We start from the raw sequence: 21,445 nt of genomic DNA on the forward strand, positions 1-21,445 counted from the left end.
GGAAGGAGGACAGGGTGGCTGCTTGCCCCCAGGTAGCGAAGCGGAGAGTGGCCGAGTGAGGAGGGGGCACCTCCCCTCAGTGCAGGGGCAGTCTTGCAGCTTCCACCAGGCGATAGCATGGCCTTTGGTCTTTAGTCATTAATGTATTTCAATAGCAGCTTGCTGTGAAAAGGATGGAAACAATGGTGGGAAGGAGGGTCTGAGGGATTTAGATTTGCATCTTTGAAAAGATGCCCCTTCCATTTACAACCTCATAGATGAACTGGAGGACATTCTGCTGAGTGAAACAGACCAGACACAGAAAGATAAATATTGTATGATGTCAGTTACATGCGCAACATAAAGGAAAAAAACCCAAAGTGGAATGGTAGTTACTAGAGGCTGGAGTGGGAGGTAGGTGACGGAAGCAAGGAAGAAACAAAAAAAAAGAGAGAAAGGAAGAAAACAAGAAGGAAGGAAAGTAGGTAGTTGACTGCCAGGGGCTAGGGGAGGAAGTATGGGGAGTTACTGTTTTGCAAGATGAAAAGAGTTCTGAAGAAGGATGATGGTGATGGTTGCAAGACCACATCTAGCCACAATTGCTCCCCAGAGGTCAGTGGTGTTCAAAGTATTTAATAAAGTAATTATGGATTAAGTGGGATTTGCAAATCAACCTCAGACCCCAACACCATTGCTGCCAAGAGGAGAAGTTTTATTTGCAAAGAGTCAATTTATAAATAAACACTTGTGAAAAATCCAAGGACCCCTTCATTTGACTATTTCATTTTTGAGAATTTATCCTACTAATACTCTGATATTCTCACAAAAGTAAATACATATATAAGAATTTTTACTCTACTATTCTTTTTAATACCAAAAACTTGAAAAGTTATTTGTCAATCAACAGGGGTCTTATTAAATAAATTATAGAGCATTTAAGAAACATTGTGTGATGTTAAAAATTGAGGAAAATATGTACTAAGTCAATATGGATAAGCATTCAAGATATATTAAGGATAAATGCAAGATGCTGAACAGTGTGTATGAAAGTGAAAGTGTTAGTTGCTCGGTCGTGTCTGACTCTTTGCAACCCAATGGACTGTAGCCCACCAGGCTCCCTTGTCCATGGAATTCTCCAGGCAAGAAGACTGGAGTGGGTTGCCATTTCCTTTTCCAGGGGAACTTTCTGACCCAGGGATTGAACCCAGGTCTCCTGCATTTCAGGCAGATTCTTTACCAGCTGAGCTACCATAAAATGGGATTTATACCGTGACTAAAATTATCTGAAGGAATCCATAATAAATGCATAACACTTGTTACCTTTGGGGAGTGAAGTGGGGGTGTATTGATGGGGAGGAAGATTAATTCATTTTATTTTGTTTTCTTATTGCAGTATAGTTGATTTACAATGCTGTGCTAGTTCCAGGTGTACAGCACCATGAACAGGCTCCTCTGTCCATGGGATTTCCCAGGCAAGAATAATGGAGGGGATTGCCATTTCCTTTTCTGGGGGATCTTCCCAACCCAGGGATCGAACCCACATCTCCTCTATTGGCAGGTAGATTCTTCAGCCACTAGGGAAGCCCATATATAGTAGTGTATATATGTTAATCCTAAACCAGTTTTGTTTTTTAAGAATCCTAGTTTATAAAAATGGGAACCAAAGAACTGAATCTATCTGTACAATAAAGACTGCTCATATTACTGTTTGATGGGTTTCTTTAACCATTATTAAATTCCATGCATTTGGGGACAAGGAAGCCCCAGACATCCAACCTTGCTCTTTGCCTGGGCACCTGGAGCTGCCTGAGCGAAGTCTTATACAGCGACTCCCATCACATATGAGGATATGCCTTGATATCCTGAAGGCAAGGGCTGCTTCATTAACCTTTATATTCTGGGCACTATGCATGACTGAACAACAACAGCAATGTTGCGACTGAACAACAACGATGCCTGACCCTTGACAATAGGAGGCCCTGGATTATTCACTAAATGCATAAATCCAAGATACCTTGTTCCCCTACTTCTCAACCACAGAATGTTATTAAATCAATGGCTTAACAATAGATTCAACTGCTCAATATACGTTGCTGTTGTTGTTGTTGTTCAGTCACTAAGTCGTGTCCAACTCTTTGCAACCCCATGGACTGCAGCACTCCAGGCTTCTCTGTTCTTCACTATCTCCTGGAGTTAACTCAAATTCATTTCCGTTGAGTTGGTGATGCTATGCAACCATCTCATCCTCTGCTGCCCTCTTCTTTTGCCTTCGATCTTTCCCAGAATCAGGGTCTTTTCCAACGGGTCAGATCTTTGTATCAAGTGGCCAAAGTATTGGAACTTCAGCTTTAGCATCAGTCCTTCCAACGAATATTCAGGGTTTATTTCCTTTAGGATTGACTCGGTGTATAGAACTGGCCGATTCTCAATCAGCAGGACTGTCTGTAACTCTAACAGCACCATTGTTCTCCTTCTGAGAGTTCCTGTTGAGATTTACCAACCTGACCTTGTATCTTTCAGGCACCCTCCTCCTGGTTTCCAGCCAATTCAGAAAATCACAGATGTTCCAGGTTAGAAAGAAACTCAGAGACCATGGGTTCCATGGCTCATAGAGGACTAGAGACCTCATATCATCTCTGCCCACTCATGGCCCAAACTTTCCTTTCACTCCTGGCCCTTAGATCTGTTCTTTTGATTCAGGTCCATTTATCTCAGCACTGGTCACTAGCTCCACCTGTGTGTCATCACAAATCTTACACATTCATTCTCCATTCTTACACTCAGGTCAAGGATGGAAGCAACCAACACTGAGATGTGACGGAGCCTTATCTGTGATAACATTTCTTTTTAACACCTTTGACTGAATGGAGAGGTGCAAGTGAGACCATCAAATGGAAAGTGCTATTCTGGGAGAACAGGGAACCCTGTGTGTACTGGGATGTGCCCAACACATCCACACACTCAGAGTGGCCTGTGCTCTGGGCATATATCATCTAAAAACACGATTGTCAAAGGCAAGTCCTCGCCAGCTGGCTCAAGGTATAAGAGCTACAGTACCATAGAAAGAAACAGAAAAGGCAACTAGCATCTATTTAAGTGTCTACTGCTGCACACCAGAGATCTGCACAAAGGATCCTTAATTTTAATCCTCCCAGCAACTTTTCTATCACCATTTTACAAGTGAGAAAGATGAGGCTGAGATATAGTTATTTGTCCAGGTCACAGAGCTAGAATATGATGTCACTAGAACATGAAGTCACCTTTCATCCTGATTATTCCATCCATGTATATCTTTTGCCTATAATATCATCACCAGAAAGAAGTAAAATTTAGATTTTTTTTTTAATAATGATACAATTTTACTTCAAAACTTCTCAAGGGCATCCTTTGTGTTTCTGAGTTCTTATCCATACTCTCCTCTCCTATATATTTATTTTCACAACTAGAAATTTAAAATTATACATAGATCTGCCATGCTGCTGCTGCTGCTGCTGCTAAGTCACTTCAGTTGTGTCCAACTCTGTGCGACCCCATAGATGGCAGCCCACCAGGCTCCTCTGTCTCTGGGATTCTCCAGACAAGAACACTGGAGTGGGTTGCCATTTCCTGCTCCAATGCATGAAAGTGAAAAGTGAAAGTGAAGTCGCTCAGTCATGTCCTGCAGGGAGCGAGCTCCGCCCCTGGCAAAGGTCATGAGGAAGGAGGCTTGGCATACACGCAAAGGCGGGATCAAGCCTCAGGAGTCTCCCTGGAAATTCTTGAGCAATCTACCCCCAAAACCAGAGTCTGCCTACTTTCTGCTTTGTGCTTTCACCTACACCTCTGACTTTACGGGGGGCTGTCCCCCACTACCTCTCTGAAAAAAGAGTTAGCTTACAGCTCCAGTTAATAATTCCTGGGTGTGACAGTGTTTCAACCTACAAACTCCCTTGGAAGTCCTCTAGCCTGCCTGAATAGGTTTTTCCGGCCACATGTGATTGCTCAGAGCCTCCAAACTGAGAGGCATGAGATGTTCTAAACTGTCTAAATACAGATTCCTTTGAGCAGTTAAAAGATTGATTAGAAATTGTATTGGTGAAGGGATTTTCACTTGTTGGGCCAATGTTTGCTGCTAAGTCTCCATATCCCCTACCTGCTGTGTCCCTGGCAGTGTATTGATTAATATAATTGGTGTAAATAGTAGCTTTAATGTTTGTAACCTGGGACCCTTGAGTTAATTCTTTTTCTTGTTATAGCCCACCACACCTTTGCTCTGTAGGAATGCAACTTTATCTAATGCTTTTTGGAGGCTGGGGCCTGACTTTAGAATAATCACCTTTAGAGAAAAAGGCCTCCAGGCCAGAAGATGATGCAAATCACCTAAACTTTTGCATATGATAAGTTTGCAGGAAGAAAGCCTGGCTTACTGCATGACTCTACCCCTTCCCCCATTATCCTCTATGCATAACTTAAGGTATAAAAACTACTTTGGAAAATAAAGTGTGGGCCTTGTTCACCGAAACTTGGTCTCACCATGTCGTTCTTTCTCTTACCTTCTGGCTGAATTATTTCAGCCTCTTTTCTCCACTGAATTTCCTCACTGAGCTATCCTCATTCTATTACTCTTTATATCCTTAATTAACGTTTAATTAAGCAATTGTTTCCTGATCTTCGACTACGCCGTCTCTCCTTCGAATACCCTGGATCAGCCGGGGCTGGTCCCCGGCAATGTCCAACTCTCCGTGACCCCATGGACTACAGCCTACCAGGCTCTTCCATCCATGGGATTTTCCAGGCAAGAGTACTGGAGTAGGTTGCCATTTCCTTCTCCAAGATCTGCCATGAGGCATGAAATTTGTCATTTCACAGAATTACCAAATTTTAGAATGAAAATGGGTCCCATTTTCATAAGTACTCTGAATAAGTACTTATGTACTTATCAGTACTGGATAAGTACTCTGAGGCTCAGCATAACTAACACAAGAAGTGCCACAGCCAGGGCGAGAACCAAGGTCCTGCTGGCCCAAATCTGGGATCCTTTCCTTTAACAGATCTCACTGCTGTTGCTGCTGCTAAGCCACTTCAGTTGTGTCCAACTCTGTGTGACCCCATAGATGGCAGCCCACCAGGCTCCCCTGTCCCTGGGATTCTCCAGGCAAGAACACTGGAGTGGGTTGCCATTTCCTTCATCCCGGACCTACTTTAGTTTTAATACCCTGCATTGAATCATAGCCCTTAGCATTTGTACCACTGGAATCTCTTTCCTTCCCTTTCCTCAACAACAGAATGTTTCTCACCTATTGTGACCAAGGATCCCTAAGACCATTCTGTATATGGGTATTTGAAAAGATTGAGGATGAGTATTTGAAAAGATTGAAGGGGGAATCCTAAAAAGAATTCATCTCTTCCTCTCTCAAGCCCTGAGCCAAGATGAGAGACAAAGAGTGAGTAGCTAGGAACGCAAATACCTTTACTGGCCAAGTTGATGCTGAAGAATATGGTCCATATTTGTGGATAAAAAGGTTTCTGGAAACTGACCACACCCCCACTTCAGACACACACAAAGAATTAGCAGACAAGCCTGTGCTGAACCACCAGTGAGGGGTCTGTTCTTGCAACACTACAACCTGGAGGAGAAGCGGCAGCAGGCAGGCCAGCCCAGGAGGGAGACTGACATACAGGGCTATGTCTACATAACTGCCTCTTTCCAAACTCACATAGCAGAGTCTTTGCCTGATGAAGAGGAGGCGAGAAGGCCCTGGAGAAATATGCAAACTCAACTACCCTGCCTAATTTAAATGAGAAGAAAAACACCATTCAAAGTTGAGTTTTTAGTGATTGACAAAATAACAACAATCCAATTCCAGTGCAGTTCTCATTTTCACTTCGATCCTAGAAGCTACCAGACTTTCATATGAACATATATAGTCCTGATTCTGACACTGTCGAACTTCTGTGCGTCCATCTGTAGAGAACACCTCACTCTAAGCAGCTCAAAATGTTTTTCAGGTTTTGTGTGATGCCCATCCTCCCTGGACTTCTCTCCGGGCAACTGATGGAACCTAATACATTTGAAGACACAAATGCGAAGTGAATTTACATTCTTTGTGTGTGTGTGTGTGTTTTTAATTTATGCTTTCAACACAAAGATTCTCTTTTTGGATCGGATTCTAATGCTTCTCTGCTAAGCACATTTTTGGCTGTCTTGCAGCCGTGAACTCGGGATGACATCGGCGCATTCTCATCCCAGTGGGAAGGCTGGATTCAGGCTCAGAAATGATGGGGAGCAGCATAAAGCAGTGAGCAAAAATATTTAACCAGGACCCAGGAAGCACAGGGGGCTCAGGGTAACACTCTGGGCCTTACTGCCTCTTCTAAGAGTGACGTGGGGCTGGCTGGACACAGTCAGCCTCTTCTTCTCATTGAATGAAAGTGGAATGGAAAATCACAGGGGCTGAGCTGCAGGAATACTCACGGATTTCACAGTTTGCTCCCACCCAGCCATGTGGGCAGTGGCAGGTGTAACCATTGGGCTGGTCCAGGCAGGTGCCGGCGTGATGGCAGGGGTTACTGTCACATTCATTGATGTCGATGTCACACTCTTCCCCTAAGGAGATAAAGGAAAGCAGCAGTGAGCCAGCTAGCTGTCCCAGTGGCTCTGACCCCTGTCACTTCTCTGGCTCAGCAAAGATCTAAGGCTAGGTTCAAGCTCTCCATGGACTTCCCAGGTGGCGCTAGTAGTAAAGAACCCGCCTGCCAATGCAGGAGACATAAGAGATGTGGGTTTGATCCCTGATTTGGGAAGATCTCCTGGAGGAGTGTAGGGCAACCCACTCCAGTATTTTTGCCTGGAGAATCCCATGGACAGAAGAGCCTGGTGGGCTACAGTTCATAGGGTCGCACAGAGTTGGACACTACTGATGTGACTGAGCACACGTGCTCGCCTGCATTGCAGCCCAACTGGCTGTTTGCATAAAGTTGCAGAAGTCTCCCAGAATTCCAGACAAGACATTCTTTACTCAAGTAAAACTTAAAAAAGGAAAAGAAATGGTGCCAGTAAAAAGAATCTCCTTTAATCTATCAAATTCGTGATCTGAAGCTGATTCCCATGTCTGAATAATCCTTTCATGGTTTATGGGAGAAACAAACCTGGATTCCTGATTTTATTAAAGAAATCATTTTGTTTTAGACGGAATCAGCTGGATTTTCTTATTTGTTTTTCTGAAGCTCTGGAAAGCCAAAAAACTCACAGTTTATGATTTTTTGGGGAGCCAAGTATTTGAATGTGCATGTCTGGACATCTGACTATTTTCTGGATAATTCTAGGGTGCAGCTGCGTGCCTAGCCTGAGTCAGTAATACAAATGCAATCTCCTTTCCAAACCCCGGGATATGCTTCAGGGAGAGCATCAAGCCCACCTAAGGAAAGACAGCTGTGATCTCTCGGGGGAGCCCAGGCTTTAACCCATCTTCCCTGGGAACAGTGCCCGAGGGGAGCTCACCACTGCTTGGGTCCATCCATAATGAAAATTGTGACCTGGGCTCCTCACGTTGCCACTCCCAACATCTGGGGGCATCCTTGCCCCTCTCAGAGAAAGCCTGGTTTAAACTAACAAGCCAGAACGGGGGCTGATGTCACTGTGGTCAAAAGGCCAACTCACAAGCAATAGCTTGTTATTAGAAGTTACCAATATGAAGCCATCTCTGTGTGATTTAAAGCCAAACTATGAGTCAACACTAAATGAGTACACGTCTAAAAGAGGTGACATCAGGACCGAATACAGGATACTTCAGATTGAGGTAGTCACTTACAAGTTTGAAAATGAGAAAAGCCAAGCTCTTTTTAGAAACCTCTTGCTATCTTTTCTCAAAAAACATTTGATTTTGTATTGAAGTATAGCCGATTAACAATGCTGTGACAGTTTCAGGTGGATAGCAAAGGGACTCACCCATACATATACATATATCCATTCTTTCCCAAACTCCCCTCCCATCCAGATTGACACACAACATTGCACAGAGTTCCTTGTGCTGTATATATAGTAGGTTCCTGTTGGTTATTCATTTTAAACATGGCAGTGTGTACATGTCAATCCCAAGCTCCCTAAATATACCTCCATTTGTTGAGACAAATGAAAAAGGTGACATTAAAAAAAAAATCTCTGAGCACTGCTATCATCATAATTAAAGCAAAGGAGCAAAATCAAATATTTTGTCAATCTTCAAAGGCAATGTCTCAGCATGTATTTGGGTAATTGCTTCCAGGCTTATTTAATTGGTGTTAAAGTGCTTTTCTATCTGCCACGGGTTTACCTTGCATTTATAAAACCACCATATGTCACTCACAGACCATTTTAGAGGCAGAATCTCAAACCAAAATAGTTCATGTCTGTTTCATTTCACACTTTTTTCACACCTGGCATCTATTTTTAAAGTAAAATCTGTCAAATGAAACATTTACTACGTCCAGGTCCTACTAGGTTGATTATAATTCAGCAGTGTCTAAGTGAATTTGTTTCCTGCAATAAATAGTCATTTATGTCAATAGGAAAGACATGAAATTGATTGCCTCTTACTAACCTATTTCAAAGGTTGTCTTGCTATGAATGGGGCAATCACTCTGACTGGAAAAGCACATAGACTAAACTATTACAAATGGCATTACTTGGTATAGACTAGTTGAAGAGATGTATAAACAAGAACGTGCTGAGAAACAATAAAAGGATGAAATCAAAGGCCCTGACGAATATACACATCAGTACTGCTTTCCATCCATTTAGCAAGACAAGCTTAATTGAGGTATTTATTAAACAATAGCTCTTTCCCTGGCTATCTGATTACAGCAAATTCTGAAATAAGATGTTTGGCCACCTTTGCACCAATGGCTACAGAAATGACCTGACTTCTCCCTACTTCCACAGCCTGAAAGGGAAAGTGTCAGTCGATCAGTCCTGTCCAATGACCCCATGGTCTGTAACCCACCAGGGCCCTCTGTCTGTGGGATTCTCCATGAGAGAACACTGGAATGGTTTCTAGCCTAGCAAAACTCAAAAGCCCACTCTGCTCCAGAAGTTTAACATCAGTGTCAGACCGTTCTAATCCCCTAAGTTCTGGGCAGTCCTAGAGCCGTCAGTCCAGTCCCGCTCAGATCCAGAGCTTTCCTGGGGAGATAAATGCCAAGTGCAGGTCCAGAGCAGCCCTAATGCATGTTTTGGCTCTTGGAGCTCCAAGTGGCTCTAAAATAGTTGAGAAAAGTCCAAGATCCTCAGATTTATCTCTTCTTGGCACTCACTAATTTGGAAGGACTTGGTAGGAAGAGAGAATGGCAGGGGAAAATAGGGTCAACTTATTCTACAGACATTTATCAACTCTCTAAGACCCAGGAACCAGAGAGCCAGGACCCAGAGAGAATTCCAAACCTGTCCCAATCTGGTTTCCATCACCACCGTGCTCTTAGAGCTATATTTGGGGTTCAGTGACAGTTTCGGAGAAGGCGATGGCACCCCACTCCAGTACTCTTGCCTGGAAAATCCCATGGATGGAGGAGCCTGGTAGGCTGCAGTCCATGGGGTCACTAAGAGTCAGACACGACTGAGTGACTTCACTTTCACTTTTCACTTTCATGCATCGGAGAAGGAAATGGCAACCCACTCCAGTGTTCTTGCCTGGAGAATCCCAGGGATGGGGGAGCCTGGTGGGCTGCCGTCTATGGGGTCACACAGAGCCGGACACGACTGAAGCGACTTAGCAGTAGCAGCAGCAGCAGCAGCAGCAGACATTAGTTTATGATAAAGCTCCATGCCAGTCAGGAGCCCAAATAGCCAGCAGCTATTTCCACAGCATAGGTACTCAGGAAGAATCTCAGAGCAGTTCACAGTTCAAAGATACCTTTAGATTGACTCCACTGGCCTATTTTACATGAACATGCCAACATTTCTACTTGAATTGTTATCCCTTAATTGCTACACCTGATGTCTTCATAGTGTTGCATGCTTGGGGTAGGAATATGTGGTGATTCTGATGGTGGAGCCACTCAAGGAAAATTTCACGCAGGAGAAATTCAAAGATGACTGCTCTTTTTGCCTCAGAGTAATAATGCACTTTGTTATTAGTCTTATGCAAAGTATGTGAAGATTTATTACAAATAATGGGCTTCCCAGGGTGGTGCTGGTGGTTAAGAATCCGCCTGCCAATACAGGAGACACAAGAGACATGGGTTAGATCCCTGGGTCTGGAAGATGCCCTGGAGGAGGGCATGGCACCCTGCTCCAGTATTCTTGCCTGGAGAATTCCATGGGCAGAGGAGCCTGGTGGGCTACGGTCCATGGGGCCACAAAGAGTCAGACATGACTGAGCAACTGAGCACATAGGGAGTAAATTGGGTTTCATTCATGTTTCTTTGTATTAGGAGTACTATATTTTTATGTACATTTCAACACCTCACCATTTGATCTCCAAGCAATATGCATTCTAACTTATTTTAGTAGAAGAGTCTTCAGTACATTATATCATCTTTCTCTACTCATAGTTTACTTAATAAATCTTTATGCTTTTGCTGCCTTGAGCCAGATTACTTTTTTCTTGAGTTGCTTACTTTTTTTATTTGAGTGGGGAAAATCAATTACTTTTAAATCATCATTGTGCTTGAATAACATTTGCAAAGAGAATATGAAATGAAATTTCTACTTGACTAAGGCTGGAAATCAGAGCCTGAGCTTTAAATCTTTTCCAATTGCTTTTCAATCTACTACTTTATGAGAGGCAATCTGTATAGTAGGTATTACTTTTGCTAGTATTTATGCAAATTTACAAGTGTATTATTTAATTCTGTATGCTTCCCTTGGATAAATTAAAATGAGAAAGATAAGTATTCAAAAGTCACTGCTGTCAGTAAATCCCTGGGTTAATAGAGCCTCCACTGAATGATATCAATGAAAGTTATTATAATCATAATATCTAGTATTATAAAATTTCAGCCTACTATGTGCCAGGCACTGGAATGGGTGCTTTAACTATAACTCCTTCATACTTGCTGCTGCTAAGTCACTTCAGTCGTGTTCGACTCTGTGAGACCCCATAGACAGCAGCCCACCAGGCTCCCCTGCCCCTGGGATTCTCCAGGCAAGAACACTGGAATGGGTTGCCATTTTCTTCTCCAATGCATGAAAGTGAAAAGTGAAAGTGAAGTCGCTCAGTCGTGTCTGACTCTTAGCAAGCCCATGGACTGCAGCCTACCAGGCTCCTCTGCCCATGGAATTTTCCAGGCAAGAGTACTGGAGTGGGGTGCCATTGCCTTCTCCACCTTCATACTTTACAAGCATTTTATTTCAGATGAAATGAATCTAAATAATTACTTGGAACTTCTACAATGATGGAGTAACTGGAACCTGACTTGCCTTCCCACTGTAAATAATTAAACAAGTGAACAAAACATATATATATATATGTTTTAAAAACCTTTAAAACATTAGACAACAGGCAGTGCCTAACTGATTGCTGAGACAGAGAAAGAAAACAGCGGAGTACCAACACCATCCTGGCTTTCTGCCTGGAACCAATTTAGAACACAGTGGTTTTGCTGAACTGAGGGGCATAATTGGAATTTGGAGCAGCTCAGCCTTCACAGGTGGTACTAGTGGTAAAGAACCCACCTGCCAATGCAGGAGGCATACGAGACATGGGTTCAACTCCTAGGCTGGGAGATCCCCTGGAGAAGCGCATGGCAACCCACTCCAGTATTCTTGCCTGGAGAATCCCATGGCCAGAGGAGCCTGGTGGGCTACAGCCCACAGGGTCACAAAGAGTTGGACATGACTGAAAGGACTTAGCACACAGGTAGAGAGTCCCTTGGACGGCAACGAGATCCAATCAGTCCATCCGAAAGTCCATCAGTCCTGGGTGTTCATTGGTAAGACTAATGTTGAAGCTGAAACTCCAATACTTTGGCCACCTGATGTGAAGAGCTGACTCATTTGAAAAGACCCTGATGCTGGGAAAGATTGAGGGCAGGAGGAGAAGGGGACGACAGAGGATGAGATGGTTGGATGGTATCACCGACTCAATGGACATGGGTTTGGTTGAACTCCGGGAGTTGGTGATGGACAGGGAGGCCTGGCGTGCTGTGGTTCATGGGGTCGCAAGGAGTCGGACACAACTGAGCGACTGAACTGACTGAGCTATCATTTGTAGGACAGACCACCATAGAAGATAGAGCCACATAGTAAAGGAGCACCCGAGATGCGCTGCACCCCTTGAGTTTGTTGTTGAGTACCGTGCCTGAGTCGGTTGGAACGCCACAGGCAGAGCAAAGCGGGGGAAAGATGGACACTGCCCACAGCTCACAGAGGACTGGGAATTATTTAAACTTTCACAAGTTGGAATACACATTTCACTGGCCTCCCCGCCACCCTCGGCCTGGGCATTCACAGAGGAAAAGGTCACATCTAAGTAGCAGGATAGAATTATCTCTACTGTAAATGCTACTAGAGTTTCACCTTCCAAAATACAAAACAAACCTTGAAAGAATCAATCAGGTCAGCAAGTAACTTACCTACTTACCACAAAGAAGGCCTGCACTTTTTAAAGAAATTCAATTACTCAAAAACTTAACTCACAATGACCAGCAGTCAGACAAAAAAATACCAGATGTGCAAAAAAAGCAGGAATATGGGATCCATACCCAGAAGGAAAGTCAGTCAAAATTCAGAGATCCAGAAATATCAGCAACAGATGATGGTGAATAAATAAGAAATTTGTTGAAAACGTGAAGGGAAATAATGGGGAAGATGAGGATAAAAATGGAAGATATAAAAAAAAAAAGTGAATGGAACTTCTAAATATAAAAATGTCAAAGACAATATTAATAAAAAGAAAAAACTACAAATATGCCTCATGAATATGAGCACAAAAATTCTGAACAAAATATTAAAGGACAGGATTCAGCTATATAGAAAAGAATTGTACACTATGACAAAATGGTGTTTATTCCAGAGAGACAAGAAATTAATTCAGTATTTGAGAATCAATCAATATAATCCATCATATTAATAGGTTAAAGAAGAAAAATCATATGATAACATCAATTGATGCAAAAAAAGCATTTGGAAAAATTCAATAGCTATTCATAACTAAAGTTACCAGCAAAGAAGGAATAGAGAGTAACTGCCTCAACTTGATAGAAATAAATCTAAAAAGTCTATAGCTAACATAGTGATAAAGAATCCACCTGCCAATCCAAGAGACATGGGTTTGATCTCTGGGTCAAGAAGATCCCCTGAAGAAGGAAATGGCAACCCATTCCAGTATTCTTGCCTGGGAAATTCCATGGGCAGTGGAGCCGGGCAGGCTTCAGTCCATGGGGCTACAAAGAGTTGGACATGACTGAGTGATGGAGCATGCACGGTAATAAAGTTGGAGTTGTAATGGCAGAGGAATGGAGACATAGATCAATGAAACAGAAGGGAGAATTCACACAAATATGGCCAACTGATTTCTGACAAAGGTTTAGAAGCAGTTCTATTTAGGAAAGGCAGCCTTTTCAAAACATGGTGCTTGAGAACTGTACTTCTATACGAAAAATAAAAGCAAGCCCTCTAGTTGGAAGATGCCAGAAAAGAATGCAGACTGTGAAGAAAATAATCCAAGAGTATTTACAAATGCATGACACAAAGCTCACTGAGGGGTGAGGGGCAGTGCTGACCTGAGTAACCTTGCAATGGGCAGAGTTGGTAGGACCAAAGGCAAAAGGAGCCGGACACCAGCACTGTACTCTCTAGCGTCCCACAAGGACACAAGTTTAAGAACTCTGAGTCCAGGTTCGATGCACGATACTGGATGCTTGGGGCTGGTGCACTGGGACGACCCAGAGGGATGGTATGGGGAGGGAGGAGGGAGGAGGGTTCAGGATGGGGAACACATGTATACCTGTGGTGGATTCATTTTGATATTTGGCAAAACTAATACAATTATGTAAAGTTTAAAAATAAAATAAAATTTTAAAAAAATAAATAAAAAATTAAAAATAAATAAATAAGTAAAGTGATATGAGATAAAAAAAAAAGAAGAACTCTGATACTGCTCTACATGAACACAGGAATTAAACAAGTAAAACAACGTTGGATGGTACTAGCTAGGAATCTTGCTGTTGGTGTGGGAATTTCCAGATAAACAAGAGAGAAGACTGGAATGATCCATGTAGTAATGGAGTAGAGTTGGAGAAATTAGTGTAAATTCATGCTTAGCTTAATTCAGATATAGATGGCTATGCAAAACTCAGCAGTGGCCACAGGACTGGAAAAGGGCAGTTTTCATTCCAATCCCAAAGAAAGGCAATGCCAAAGAATGCTCAAACTACCGCACAATTGCGTTCATCTCACACGCTAGTAAAGTGATGCTCAAAATTCTCCAAGCCAGGCTTCAGCAATACGTGAACCGTGAACTTCCAGATATTCAAGCTGGTTTTAGAAAAGGCAGAGGAACCAGAGATCAAATTGCCAACATCCGCTGGATCATCAAAAAAGCAAGAGAGTTCCAGAAAAACATCTATTTCTGCTTTATTGACTATGCCAAAGCCTTTGACTGTGTGGATCACAATAAACTGTGGAAAATTCTGAAGAAGATGGGAATACCAGACCATATGACCTGCCTCTTGAGAAACCTGTATGCAGGTCAGGAAGCAACAGTTAGAACTGGACATGGAACAACAGACTGTTGTTCCAACAGACTGTTTCTAATAGGAAAAGGAGTACGTCAAGGCTGTATATTGTCACCTTGCTTATTTAACTTCTATGCAGAGTACATCATGAGAAACGCTGGGCTGAAAGAAGCACAAGCTGGAATCAAGATTGCCGGGAGAAATATCAATAACCTCAGATACGCAGATGACACCACCCTTATGGCAGAAAGTGAAGAAGAACTAAAGAGCCTCTTGATGAAAGTGAAAGAGGAGAGTGAAAAAGTTGGCTTAAAGCTCAACATTCAGAAAACGAAGATCACGGCATCTGGTCCCATCACTTCATGGCAAATAGATGGGGAAACAGTGGAAACAGTGGCTGACTTTATTTTTGGGGGGCTCCAAAATCACTGTAGATGGTGATTGCAGCCATGAAATTAAAAGATGCTTACTCCTTGGAAGGAAAGTTATGACCAACCTAGACAGCATATTAAAAAGCAGAGACATTATTTTGCCAACAAAGGTACATCTAGTCAAGGCTATGGTTTTTCCAGTGGTCATGTATGGATGTGATAGTTGGACTATAAAGAAAGCTGAGCACCGAAGAATTGAGGCTTTTGAACTGTGGGGTTGGAGAAGACTCTTGAGAGTCCCTTGGACTGCAAGGAGATCCAACCAGTCCATCCTAAAGGAGATCAGTCCTGGGTGTTCATTGGAAGGACTGATGTTGAAGCTGAAATTCCAATACTTTGGCCACCTGATGTGAAGAGCTGACTCGTTTGAAAAGACCCTGATGCTGGGAAAGATTGAGGGCAGGAGGAGAAGGGGACGACAGAGGATGAGATGGTTGGATGGTATCACTGACTCAATGGACATGAATTTGGGTGAACTCCAGGAGTTGGTGATGGACAGGGAGGCCTGGTGTTCTGCGGTTCATGGGGTCGCAAAGAGTCGGACACAACTGAGCGACTGAACTGAGCTGAACTAAACTAAATATTGCAATGGCAATATTTATAAATACATGGGTTAGTATACAGACACATTTGCTTGCTATGTCAGCTGAGAAGATTAGAAGCAAAGGCGTGCCTGGAATATCGAGCACAGTTTGAGGCCAGATCTTGGTTTCTAGTACCATTCTGCAATAAAAGGAACCATTCTCCTTGGAGAGATGGCTGATTCTAAGACAGGAGCAAGAAATATATAAGATAAGACTGGGATATCTTCAGTGCCAGAAAGCATATAAAACACACACACACAACCACCACCAACACAACAACGGAGTGTGTTCATTGTCCGGGGACAATAGGAGCCAAATGAAAGAATTCCCAATGTCCAAATCTGGAACATTCTGAGCAACAAAATAAATAAAAATCTTCTGACTAAAGCTGAAACTCCAGTACTTTGGCCACCTCATGTGAAGAGTTGACTCATTGGAAAAGACTCTGATGCTGGGAGGGATTGGGGGCAGGAGGAGAAGGGGAAGACAGAGGATGAGATGGCTGGATGGCATCACTGACTCGATGGACGTGAGTCTGAGTGAACTCTGGGAGTTGGTGAGGGACAGGGAGGCCTGGCGGGCTGCGATTCATGGGGTCGCAAAGAGTCGGACATGACTGAGCGACTGATCTGATATGATCTGATAAAATAAATATCCATAACATCACACTGATACAAACAAATGTGGCAAAACAGACAAATCTCTCCTACAGAAGAATTTCACATAGTTTATGTAGCAACTTTTCCTCCAAAGAGATGGGTATAACTCCCCATTCCTTCAGTGTGGTCCTTTCAAAGAGTAAAATATGCAAAGAGGGGGAAACAAAAACATTACCGGGAAAAAACTCGATAAACACTATCTAAGTGATCAAGGTCAATGTCAGTGGTCAGGAATCATAGTATGTAGCCTTGATATGTGGGATGTGATTAGAAAGTCAGCAAAGGACATGCAGGGATACTTGGCCAAAGAGTAAGTGTAGATGTAAAATAATCACACGAAAAGGTGTCCAACATCATTTATCATTCGTGTTTGCATCAGTCACTCAGTTTGCAATCCCACAGACTGTGGCCCGCCAGGATCCTCTGTCCATGGGAGAGTTCAGGAAAGAATAGTGGAGTGGGATGCCATTTTCCTACTCCAGGGGATCTTCCTGACCCAGGGATCAAACCCATTTCCTGTGTCTCCTGCACTGTAGGCAGATTCTTTATCTGCTGAGCCATCAGGGAAGCCCATCTTTATCATTAGGGAAGTTCAAATTAAAACCACAAAACATCACTAAACACATACCAAAATGGCTAAAATAAAAAAATGAAGACAATATTAAATGCTGGCAAGGAGAGAGATAAACTGGATTATTATGCATGGTTAATGGGAAGTAAAAAATGGTTAAGCCACTCTGGAAATATTCTGACATCTTTTTTTTTTTGAAAAGTCCACATCAAGTACTTAATGACCCAGCACTTGAATTCCTTGGCAAATGTTACAGAAAAAAATGAAAACTTATATTCACACACAAAAAACTGTAAATGAAGATTTACAGCAGCTTTCTTTGTAATAGCTCAAAATTGGAAAGAACCCAGATTTCTTTCAACAGGTGAATAACTAAACAAACTATGGAGTATTCATACCATAGAAGGCAGATCAGCAATAAAAAGGAAGACACTTGATACACGCAGTGATCTGGATGAATTGCCAGAGAATTATGCTGAGTGAAAAAAACTTGAAAGGTTACATGCTATATGATTCCATGTATAAAATATTTTTGAAATACCAAAGTTATAAAGATGCGGAACAGATTAGCACTTTCCAGGGATTAAGGAAATTTTCCTGTAGTGGACAAGAAACGGGCGTGGCTATCGAAGGACAGCATAAGGAATCCTTGTGATGGAAATGGTCTGGAACTTGACTGTGTGAATGTCAGTAATCAGGGAAAGACACTGTACTGTAGTTCTATAGCATGTTGTCACTGAGGGTAAACTGCACGCTGGATGCCTCTCTATTATTTACTGAAACTGTTCACGAAGTCTGAAGTTTCAATTATCTCAAAATAAAAACTTTGATTTTGAAAAAACAGCCAAAGGGATAAAAAAAAGACATACAGATAGTCAATCATTTCCTTAAAAAAAATGTGCTAATGAATTCCGTTAGTTAAGTTGCTAGGATAACTTCGTACTCATATGGGGAAAAAATAAACTTCCATCCTTAAGTCACACCATACACACAAAAAATTAACTCGAGACCTAAACCTAAAAGCAAAATCTATTTTTAAAAATTCTAGAAGAAAACATTGGGCAAAATGTCATCATCATAAGGTAGGTAAAGAAAGAATAAACCAAAAGAGAAAAAAATTGATGAATTAGAGATTACCAAAAAAAAAAAAGCACTTGCTCCCCACACACATACACACACACAAAAACATTAAAAATGTATGGAAGGTACTCACTTTGGCAGCACATATAGTAAAAAATTAGACCGATACAGAGAAAATTAGCATGGCTCCTGAGCAAGGATGACATGCAAATTCATAAAGTGTTTCATATTTTTGCTGTATGGCTCAGGAAACTCAAACAGGGGCTCTGTATCAACCTAGAGGGTTGGGATGGGGAGGGAGATGGGAGGGAGGTTCAAAAGGGAGGAGATATATGTATACCTATGGCTGATTCATGTTGAGGTTTGACAGAAAACAGCAAAATTCTGTAAAGCAATTATCCTTCAACAAAAATAAATTAATTTAAAAAAAGAATATATGGTTGGATGTACTGCTGGGAAAAAAATAAAGAATGAATGGACAAGCCAAATGTTTATCTGACAAAGGATTTGTATCTAGAATATGCAAATTACCCTAACAACTCAATGATATGACAAAAATTCAATTTTTAAAAACTGGGCAAAAAATTGAAAAGACCTTTCCCAAGGGAAGACATATGAAAGTAAAAAAGTGAAAGTAGTTTCTCAGTTGTGTCCGACTCTTTGTGACCCCATGGATTGTAGCCCGCCAGGCTCCTCTGTCCATGGGATTCTCCAGGCAAGAATACTGGAGTGGGAGAATTCCTTCTCCAGGGGATCTTCCCAATCCAGGTATTGAATCCACGTCTCCTGAACTGCAGGCAGATTCTTTACCATCTGAGCCACCAGGGAAGCCCAAAGACATCTGAAGGATCCGTAATTACATGAAAGATGCTCAACATCAAAGAAAGTCAAATTAAAATCTCAATGAGAATAAAGCACTGATGACATTTGCCTGTGAAAATGAACTGGAACTTACAGAATGTTCTGTGAACTGAAAGACAAATACTGAAAGGTAGCTGAAAAATGTTGAAGAATGACTACGGCTGAGTAAAAACAGGCATTTGTTATTTTCAAAGACCAGTTAGAGTGATGTTCGAGCCTGCTTCAATTGGAAGAGTCCTCCTGCTTGATGCAATCACAGTAAGAATAAGAAAGGCCTGCTGCTGCTGCTGCTAAGTCGCTTCAGTCGTGTCCAACTCTGTGCGACCCCATAGACGGCCTCCCACCAGGCTCCCCTGTCCCTGGGATTCTCCAGGCAAGAACCCTGGAGTGGGTTGCCATTTCCTTCTCCAATGCATGAAAGTGAAAAGGGAAAGAGAAGTTGCTTAGTCGTGTCCGACTCTTAGCAACCTCATGGACTGCAACCTACCAGGCTTCTCCATCCATGGGATTTTCCAGGCAAGAGTACTGGAGTGGGGTGCCATTGCCTTCTCCGAAGGCCTAGGGGTGGAATTTTCACCTAGAACATGAGTTGGACAAGATGTAGCAACTAAACAACAACCAAAAGGTGTATGGCCAGTGGGGGAGGCAGAGGGGATTGAGAGGCGGGAGACACACAGGAAGAACATTACTGAGAAGAAGATCATGCACTGCTGTTCAGGAATCAAGCAGGCAAAGAGGGCCCAGGACAAGCCTGGGAAGACTGGATGCAGCCAAACCTCCCAGGTCTTGATGATCCAGTTAAAAGTCTTAAAGACAATGATATGCCAGTAGGTGATTTTAAGTAGGGAGAGACAAGATTAGATTTTCATTTAAAAGGTCTCTTCAGAGCTCCCCTGCTGGCTCAGTGGAAAAATAATCCACCTGCCAACACAGAAGATGCAGGTTTGATCCCTGGGTTGGGAAGAATCCCTGGAGAAGGAAATGGCAATTCACTCCAGTATTCTTGCCTGAAAAAAAAATCCCATGGACAGAGGAGCCTGGCAGGCTACACTCCATGGGATCACAAAGACTTGGACACTACTTAGTGACTAACATTTTCACTTTCAAGGAAATAAAAGCTTCTTTGCACTCAGGATAGAAGTAAATATTGGTACAAGGTTTCTTCCTGGAGAGCAATATGGAAATAAGTATGTATTCTCCTGGATCCTGGGATTCCATTCCTAGGAAATTAGCTCAAAGAAATAATCATACAAGTTCACAGACATGCATGCAAGAATATTCACTGTAATATTGTTTACAATCGGAAAAAGTTCCATCTCTCCAAAAGCTGAATTGAGCATGGGTTAAAAAAAGAATCCTGACATATCATGGAATTGATGACAGGACAGCCAATAAAAATGATAAACAGAAGCATATTCCTTAATGTGAAAGTGCCATTTATGAAATACACATATCTTTAAGTGAAAAACAGTATGAAGAGTATGATTTCTTTTATGTTCAAATATATGCATTTACGGGCTTCCTCGGTGGCTCTGCAGTAAAAAAAAAAAAAAAAATCTGCCTGCAATGTAGGAACTGCAGGAGATGTGGGTTTGATCCCTGGGTCAGGAAGATTCCCTGGAGGAGGGTGTGGCAACCCACTCCAGTATTCTTGCCTGGAGAATCTCATGGACAGAGGATCCTGGTGGGCCACAGTCGATAGGGTCGAAAAGAGTTGGATATGACTGAAGCAACTTAGCAGGCACGAACATATGCATTTACACTACACACTGTATCTTAAACACAAACAGACCTTCAGGAAAACCCCTGGATAAGTGTAACAAAATGTTAACAACAGCTGTCTCCTAGTAGCACAGTTTTAAGTGGTGTTTTTTTTTTTTTTTCTCTATGGCACTATATTTTCTCATTTTTCTTCCAAACTTTTTATTATTTGTGGGATATAAATGTCTAGGGGGAAAAATGGAGTGCTTCCCCAATATTATCTTTGCATTTATTGATGAGAACAAATGTCCTTGTGTGTTTATAAACTGGTCAGAAACAAAACCACCTGCAGATAATTTTCTGAGTAAGCCCGCTTCTCAGTCCCAGGAAAAGCCAAAAGGAAAACAAAGGATGTGACACAGATAAACAGAAGGAAGATCAGGGTCGCTCCTCCTGATCTTGACTGTTGGCATCTTCCCCAGAAGCACGAATGAGGCTCCCCAGGGACGGACTGGGGGTCCAGGTTCTGTGGAATTCTTCAGGGTTGGGGAGGTGGCCTCTGTGGCTTAGCAGGGAGAAGTGAGCATGCAATGCACTCTCCAGCCAATGATAATGTATTTCCAGAAACTTTAGTGCCCACCTTCTTCTGTCAGCACCCTGTATATTAACCTTTCCCAACCTGCAAGCCAGAGTGACCCTGACGCTATTGTTGGCTGAGCAAGTGCTCAAAACAGAGACCTGACCTACGCTCTACATCTCCGCACTCCTGTGCTCAGTTAACAAAGCAAAAGATGGAATCTCCGCTACCCAAGTGGTTCCTAATTTCTTTTGAGAATCTGATGAAAATTTAAGAACTTCCCCCTCAGTATTTACACATGCATATGACACTTCACATCTGTTTGGGGTGTTCACAACCCGCTGAGATCTTTGAGGGGTGACTTCAAAGGA

At 42.4% G+C, this 21,445-nt stretch overlaps 1 protein-coding gene and 1 non-coding gene across 2 annotated transcripts in view; one reads left to right on the top strand and one right to left on the bottom strand.

Moving 5' to 3' along the window:
• The window catches only part of DNER (delta/notch like EGF repeat containing), a 391,251-nt gene that overhangs the window by 18,607 nt on the left and 351,199 nt on the right, over nt 1-21,445 (bottom strand). Inside the window, exon 11 of the mRNA XM_003585774.3 lies at nt 6,434-6,565. Within this exon, the coding sequence (XP_003585822.1) occupies nt 6,434-6,565 (132 nt within the window). The remainder of the gene's footprint in view (nt 1-6,433; nt 6,566-21,445) is intronic.
• On the top strand, nt 18,061-18,169 carry LOC112443603 (U6 spliceosomal RNA). Its single transcript, XR_003031993.1, has one exon. It is a non-coding gene; the product is annotated as a U6 spliceosomal RNA (small nuclear RNA).

This window comes from Bos taurus, chromosome 2 (assembly GCF_002263795.3).
Source record: "Bos taurus isolate L1 Dominette 01449 registration number 42190680 breed Hereford chromosome 2, ARS-UCD2.0, whole genome shotgun sequence".
NCBI classification, from domain to species: domain Eukaryota; kingdom Metazoa; phylum Chordata; class Mammalia; order Artiodactyla; family Bovidae; genus Bos; species Bos taurus.